Source organism: Columba livia, chromosome 8 (genome assembly GCF_036013475.1).
Source record: "Columba livia isolate bColLiv1 breed racing homer chromosome 8, bColLiv1.pat.W.v2, whole genome shotgun sequence".
Taxonomy (NCBI): Eukaryota; Metazoa; Chordata; class Aves; order Columbiformes; family Columbidae; genus Columba; species Columba livia.
In genome coordinates this window covers 33,915,042-33,923,022 of record NC_088609.1, presented here as the reverse complement: position 1 = coordinate 33,923,022, position 7,981 = coordinate 33,915,042, and the positions used below count along the sequence as shown (strand labels likewise).

At 48.3% G+C, this 7,981-nt stretch overlaps 1 protein-coding gene across 1 annotated transcript; it reads left to right on the top strand.

Moving 5' to 3' along the window:
• Window positions 1–757: 757 nt before the first annotated feature.
• LOC135580065 (olfactory receptor 14I1-like) lies at window positions 758–1,690 on the top strand. The gene is made up of 2 exons (XM_065071366.1): window positions 758–1,168; window positions 1,412–1,690. Exons 1-2 carry the CDS (start codon window positions 758–760, stop codon window positions 1,688–1,690), a joined length of 690 nt encoding a protein of 229 aa, XP_064927438.1.
• The last annotated feature ends 6,291 nt before the right edge of the window (window positions 1,691–7,981 follow it).

Here is a 7,981-nt window from a genome sequence, read left to right as displayed (position 1 = left end):
CAGTAAAAATGCTGTTTGGTTTATGAAATTATCTACTTGTTCCTTGGGCTAAATGTGGGCTGCTGAGACCTTAGAAAACACTGAGATGTGTAGTGGTCTGAGGTGGATCGCTCTGCTCTCAGCAGTTCTTGGTGGCTCTTCAGGGTAACATGGGAGTGTGATCACCCTCCAACTCAGAAAGGTGCCAGCCCAGGGCAGCTGGAGCAAGACAGAGGGACAGAGCAGCTGCCCTCACTCTGCACTGACCTACAGGCATCCTCTGGTCTCGAAGGACTCACTCTGTTCTTCCTGAGTGCAGCAGAAATGCTGATGGTTTCTGACATCCAAGAACATTCCCCAGGGTGAGAGGGGAGAAGGACCTGTAAAAAACCCCAAACCTTTCAAACTGCCTTCTGCCACCTCATTTCCTTATCCCTGGGAGTGCAGATGCTGACAGGTTTTTCTGGAACAGGAGCAGCTTCATGTGACAAAGCTGAACCCCAGGACTGTCCCCTGCCTCCCATTCCCATGCCCGCTGCTGCAGAGCAGGGCTGACTCCTCAGCATCAGCGGGCACAGGCCCTGCTCCTCACGGCACCTCCAGCCAGCACCACCCAGGGCTCAGACACGGAGCTGGGAGAAGGTCTGGAAAAGGACAAGGGGGTGTGGAGCAGGGGGAGGGCATGTGAGAAATTATTTCGATTCTGCTCAGAGAAGCCTCCCCTAACGTCTCACTGTCTTTTCCTTCTGTAACAGTGCCCTATGCTTGGAGGTAGCAAATGTCCAACAGCAGCTCCATCACCCAGTTTCTCCTCCTGCCGTTCACAGACACATGGGAGCTGCAGCTCTTGAACTTCTGGCTCTTCCTGGGCATCGACCTGGCTTCCCTCCTGGGCAACGGCCTCATCATCACCACCATAGCCTGGGACCAGCACCTCCACACCCCCATGTACTTCTTCCTCCTTAACCTCTCCCTCCTTGACCTGGGCTTCATTTCCACCACTCTCCCCAAGTCCATGGCCAATTCCCTCTGGAACACCAGGGCCATCTCCTACACAGGATGTGCTGCCCAAGTGTTTCTGGTTGTCTTTTTAGCTTCAGCAGAGTATTGGCTCCTCACCATCATGGCCTATGACTGCTACGTTGCCATCTGCAAACCCCTGCACTACAGGACCCTCCTGGGCAGCAGAGCTTGTGTCCACATGGCAGCAGCTGCCTGGGCCACTGGGTTCCTCTATTCTCTGCTGCACACAGCCAATACATTTTCACTGCCCCTGTGCAAGGGCAATGCCCTGGGCCAGTTCTTCTGTGAAATCCCCCAGATCCTCAAGCTCTCCTGCTCAGACACCTACCTCAGGGAAGTTTGGTTTCTGGTGGTTTCTTTCTTAGTAGTCTTCAGCTGTTTTGTTTTCATTTTTTTCTCCTATGTGCAGATCTTCAGGGCTGTGCTGAGGATCCCCTCTGAGCAGGGTCGGCACAAAGCCTTTTCTACGTGCCTTCCTCACCTGGCCGTGGTATCTCTATTCGTCAGCACTGTCATATTATCTCACTTGAAGCCCCCTACCATCTCCTCCCCATCCCTGGATCTGGTGGTGTCTGTTCTGTACTCAGTGGTGCCTCCAGCAGTGAACCCCCTCATCTACAGTATGAGGAACAAGGAGATCAAGGATTCAGTGTGGCAACTGATGACTGGCTGCTTTCCAAAGCAATAACCTGCTCATATCTTCTGCATAGCATATGTAATGTAAATCATTTTCTCACTGAGTGGTTGTGCCCATGTCCACTGGACACCCTACAGAACCTGCTGCAGGTCAATCATCATGGACTGGCCTCTCACAACCACCATTTCCAGCACTGGGTTCTCACTTCAGCTTGAAAAGGTTCTTTGTCCCTCCCTGGCAGCACAACTAATGAGTAGGTCAGATGTCCATGTTTACATTGTACAGATAAGATGTAAACAAACGCACAAAGTGCTTCTGAGGTGATGAACCCCAGTGAGCAGAAACACCATCAGCTATTCCTTGGGGTTCCATGAAGGTCAGTGGGACAGACAGTGTCTTGATGTGATTTCATGTTGAGAGTAACATCCTTTGGGGAACCACCTGAATGTAGCACTGGGATGTGCTTCCTGGAACAGAAGATCCCGTGTCCATTCTTTATGCCATGAAGCATCTCATGTAAGTGCAGAGTAGGGTGACAAATGGCGGGGCTGATGTGCCTCCCAGCCTCCTGGAGGTGAAGTTACTTCTCTCTGGTTAGGCTAAAGACCACAAGAAGTCTGACGGGTTGGGGTCCCTTCCTGCAGAGCAGTTTCTGAGATAGTCGAGCTTTCCATGGTAGTGGGAAGAGGCCGGAGAGGGGAAAAAAATGACTGAAAAGGACAGCTTGGGAGGTGCATTGTGGATATCAGGAGGAAGAAACGTCAGTGGAAGGGCAGTTCTGCAGTGCAAGAGGTCACCCAGAGGCAGTTGGGATCAACCCATGGCTTTGTGTTTCAACAAACAGCCAGTGAGGGTGCAGTGAATGAGGCACGGACTCTCGGAAAGGTGCAATGAGAGACATTTATTACAAACTCAGGCTTGCATTTATATTTGCTATGATTCTTGCTCAAGCATTTGCTGATTTGCAAAGTGAGTCATTACATAAGTGAGGCATTTTGTGTTCCCACCAAAGTTACTGCCATAAACAGATCTTTTGTCTGTCATAAGCTATCCCTCTGTCCTTGATGTATCAATCCTGTATCAGTCCCTCTGTCCTTGATGTATGCTGGAGATCTGCAGTAATACTGTGACACTCATGTTTTCATAATCAGCATTTCAGAGCCAGTTTTCCTCTTCCCATTCACATGGGCATCCTGTGAATGCATTGCTGCTCTTCACCCTGGTGCAGACAGGCAGAAGACCTTCTCCACCTGGCCCTCTCACCTCACCAGTGCCACTGTTTTCTACAGCACTCTCACGCTTGACTGCATGATGCCAGAACAGCACTCCTGAGACAGTTTGACAAAGCCTTTTTCCTACACCATCCTCACATCCCTGCTCAGCCTGCAGCCCAAGAACCAGAAAGGTTGAGCAGAAGTGGAGCACTGAGAAAGAATGTCAGGAAAGCTTTGAGGTTCACACAGAGACCATGAGAGTTGTTGACCTCCCGTTGCCTTCTGAACAGGCCCAGAGGACCTGGACAGTGTCTGCTGTGTCCCAGAAACTCACCTGGAAGGACAGGATATAGAGAAAGCCTTTGGTGTGGGAAGGGGCAGAGAGTTGCTGGTGGAGCTGGCTTGGTGTCTCTGTCTCTCAAACACTTCAGAAATGTTGTGGCTATCAGGGAGGTTCCATGGTCCTCTGAGAAATGAAATATCAAAAATGACTTCAAGTAGGTTAAAAAGGAAGATGATTGGTAGAATTACAGGCTGGGCAGCTTCACCTCAGGCCCTGGGGAAGTGATGGGGCAAATGCTCTTCCAGACATCTCCAGGCACTTGAAGGAAACAAAAAAGAGTGCAGAACCTGCATGGGAGGGGAAAGTAGGGAATGTTGTGTACCTGGACTTTAACAAGGCCTTTGACATGGTCCACCATAGTCATGTTGGTGACATCTGGATGGACAATACAAATGAGAATGTGGGTGGGAGTTTGGCTGGATGGTCAGGCCCGGATGTCATCAGTAGAATGGACTCCTCCTGGAGGGCAGTCACTGTTGGCATCCCTCAGTGACCAGCACTTGAGTCAACACCTGTGAACATCTTCATTACCTCCCTGTATGGTGGTTTAGAGCTCACTTTATGGTCCCTTGTGGATAAAGGCAAACTGTGGGGAGCCCTTGAGCTACCCCATCTAGTTCACCTGCCTCAAGAAGCACAGTCAGACAAGATGACATTCAGGTCTCTTCCAATCTGAGTTAATCTATGATGCAAGGAATCTTTCCCTTGGAGAGCTCTTTGAAGACAGAATAGGGAGGGGATGGAGAAAAGCCAGTGAAACAGAAGTACATAGAGAGAATGTTGCACTCTAAATACAGAACAAAATCTACTTGGCTAAGTGGCTGCCTGAAATTATTCACTTAAATTAAAAGACCATGATCAACTGCTGGTACACAGCCTTAGTGCTGTTAATAAAAAATAATAATCAAAATCTGAAAGTTCATTAAAAAGTAAGCATGCTGGAAATGAAGACTTTTTCAGTGACTGTCTTATTTTCTGCAAAGGTTTCAGCTTTTTCTTACCCCTAAATGCTCCCCCTCGCCTTGAAAGGAATCCGCTACTCTAACCCTTAACCTCAAACCTTACCTCTAAAACAAAGCCCAAACCCCTAACCTCTCACACTTACCCTACCTTTGTCCTTACTTCCCCTCTCATGAAAATGCTGGCCTTCAGCCTAGCCCTGACCCCAGCCCTGACAAAACCCTAACACTCAAAGCCTGCCTATACCCTAAACACTAACCGGATGCCCTTAGCATAGCTCCAAACCCTCCTGCTAAACCTTTGTCTAATCCTGAACCCTGGAAGGTGAGCTCTAACCCTGAAACCCTAACCTGAAAGCCTAACACCCAAAGCTCTCCTTCCCATGCTCTCAATCCCTCACCTTCAGTCCCTTTCCTAACCTGGATTTAGGCTGCTTGGCACCTTGGGGGCAGGACATGAGGTCCCAGAGCAGTCTCATGGTGTGGGAAAAGGAATGTGGGGTGACCTGTATCTGATCAGCTTGTAAACCAAAAGGAGGAGACGGGTGAGAATGCTGTGCTGAGCTCAGCTGTGCCTTAGAAACTCCGACTCCAGCAGGCAGAATGGGACTGTGAAGGTGGCTGTGAGGTCAGTTCTGTCTCTGGAGTTGAACGGCATGTGGCTTGGAAGATCCTGGTGAGGTCACTTTTGCCTGGTCAGCTGGTGCAGCTCGTCTTGCAGAACTCATCTCTAGAAGGGTTATCCCATTTCGCTCCACTGATCACTTTGTTTTCTTACAAGGAAATAAATCAAATCATCATTTCTACTGGCCCTAAAAGAGGCTCTTCACATGTGAATTTGTTGCTGCAGGTTTACATAAAGATAAGGACATGCAGTTGGCCTAATCACTGGCAGCAGGTGGGAGCTTCCTGCAGACTTCTCTGTTGCAACCCAGTCTATCCTGCAACCCGCAGAACTGTGTGCTCAGCACAACACAGACTGAAGGCCAAGGTGTACATGGGCACAGCCCTGGGTCTACTCTAGTTTACTGTTATGTGGACCTCTAACTCTCCATGTACAATGGTCTTCTGGTCAGGATCACTGAACCTCCTGATGAAGGTTAGGGAGAAGATGAGTTGTCCCTTAGACAGCTGGAGGAAGCCTCACAAATTTAGGCCCTGATAGTCATTGGGGAGTTTGAATGTCATGGACCTCTACTAGAAGTCTTTGGTTTAAGGGAAAGTAGAAGGTATTCCCTGATCCAACATGGTGGGAATGGTGTCCTGGATATGTTTTTCACAAGAAGACAAAGCAGGACTGCTGGAAGATGTGGAGGGGCTAGAAAACCCTGTGGGAAGTGAGCGAGACAAATCGTAGCAGCGCTGAGTAGAGAAGAAGGATGACCTCCCTCAACCATATGGCAGTGCTGAGTCAAGGGAGATGACAACTCCCTTGTCTGGTTGGCCACACTCCTATTAATGCAGCCCATTGTGTACCTGTACTTCAAAAGTGAAAAGCCAGGAGAGGACGAGGCTTTGGGAAGACATCTGAACAGCCTTCCCATACCTTCTTGGATACCAGCAAGATATCCTCCCTGGCCTGAGTTTGGCTTCCTTTGTATTCTCATTCAATCTTTCTTAGCATTTGACCTTGGGGATCCTTCTTTGGTCAGCTATTTAATTAAACTAGTACCTCCTTCAATCATCTGGAGTGACTTGTAATGCCTGATACTCTGATCTTGTCAGGGGTACCACAAACCTGGTAGGCCATCTATATGGACTCATTAACAGCTGGCAAAGCAGAGCTTCACTCCAGGATAACCTTGAGAAACTTTGGGATTGGGCAATAAAAACCTCATGAAATTTTACGAGGAGAAGTTGCCGGTTCTTTACTGGGGGCAGAATAACCTCGCACATGAGGGCAGGCTGGGACCTGAACAGCTCAGGAGTGATTCTGAGCAGAAGGGGCTGGGCATGATGAGGGGTGCCATACGAGCCAGTGGTGCATGCTCACCATGAGTAAGACCAAGGGCATGTGGGGCTGCATTAGGAGGAGTGTGGCCAAACAAACAACGGAATTATCGTCCCCTTTGAATCAGTGCTGTGGTGGCCACATCTGGGCTAGTGTGTCTGGGTGTAGGACTCCCTGTTCTGGAGAAATGGAGAGGAACTAGAGAAACTTCAGAGATCTGTCAGGATGGGGTTTGGGGCCTTTGAGAGAGGCTGAGAAACCTGGGCTTCTTGAGCCTGGTGAAGTGGAGGCTCAGGGCACTGTAGCAGTAGCCCACAACTGCTTGAAGGGTGTTTTCAGAGATAATGGAGCTTTTCTTGGTAGTAGAAAGAGAAGAAAACCTCCACAAAGTGCAACTTGGAAGGCTGGAGGTTCAGAAAAAGACATCTCAGTCCATGGGCAGTGCTGTGGTGCAAGAGGTCACGCAGAGGGAGTCTGGATCAACCCATGGCTTTGGGCTTCAAGGAAAGAGCAGTGAGGGTGGAGAGACATCAGTGAAAGTAGGAAATAATGGGATGAAAGCTAGGTAGGGAAGCAAGATGGATGTCAACAGCCTGAAGGGACAAACATGCCTGAAGGGACAGTATCAGCAAACATGAAGTAGAGATTGCCAAGGGCTCTGGTGAGGCTGAAAGGCCACACAGGACCGAGGTCTTTGTCCCCCTGGCTATGGCAGTTGTATCTGTCTCTGAGACCTACCAGGATAAACTCTGTTTTGAGGCTCTGGGCTTTGATTCTCGTTGCCCCTTTTTGGGGAAGCCAGGAGGGGTTGTACAGTTTCCTACACTTGGCCTTGCTCAAACTCACACCCCACTGCTCCAGGAAGAGCCTGAGCCACACATGAGGGATCTGCCTTCCCAGGGCCTGGGGTCAGGGATTGGCCTTTAGCTGGTAAAACAAACCAAGGATTTTCTCCATAGCAGAATGACCTGTACAGTGCCTTTTCCTACCTGCAATCATAACCTTCAATTATCTTTTCTAACGAGTCCATGGAGAGGCTTTGTCATTAATGACCCTCAGTGGGGTCAATCAATGTTACAAGGTACTTTGAGTTGCGCTTCTGACTTCCACCTCCTGAGCGATTTGTTCAGTCTCCTCTCAGTATCTGTAGTTCATGGACTAAGGGCCAAATACACCATGGGGCTCATTAAAATACAGAAAGTTTTAATGAACTATTTCCCTTCCTGTAATTTTCTTCAAGTCTTCAGGACTAATTTGAGCTGTTTCATAATGTAGCAAAGAAGGAAGATTTCAAAATGCACCTAGCAGAAATTATTCTGTATTTTGAAGGGCATGTTATGTTCCTTTTCAGTTCACTGAAGAGGTGATAGTAGCATTCTCTGGTTGATAATGATCCAGAATGTCTCCTCAGTAGGTCTGGACAGGTAGGAAAAGCAGTCCCTTGAGGTCCAACATAGTGTGGACAACGCTCCTCCTCACCTGCCCAACCTTACCCTTTCTCTCGTTGCCCCCTGGGACTTGTTCTCAATTTTCTTTACATCAGATTTGTCCACATTTCTCTGCAGCTGGATGTCACAGCTCCTTTGCACCATCTCCCAAATGCTCTTCCTAGAAAGCTGGCTACACAGAGACACCGAATGATTTTTTCCTAATTACAAACAAAGAAAAGTGAAGCACAATTAAGCTTCATAAATAATAAATGCACTCCTCCACCATAAGTTAAGTACAAGCTGCCTCTAATGAGGTTGTCTTTCAACAAGGGATAATCTTATGAGAAATGTTTTAGGTAAGCAGATAAAAGAATAAAGATACAAACATAATTAAAGAGTTGACTAAGGAGACAATTAGACTACTGCAAAACAGGCAAACATTTAA

What these genes read in the sequence shown, in the direction of transcription:
- LOC135580065 (XM_065071366.1), top strand. Translation starts at nt 758, where the DNA reads ATGTCCAACAGCAGCTCCATCACCCAGTTTCTCCTCCTGCCGTTCACA. An exon ending in GGACCCTCCTGGGCAGCAGA is followed by an intron (nt 1,169 to 1,411) that starts GCTTGTGTCCAC and finishes TCCTATGTGCAG; the next exon opens with ATCTTCAGGGCTGTGCTGAG.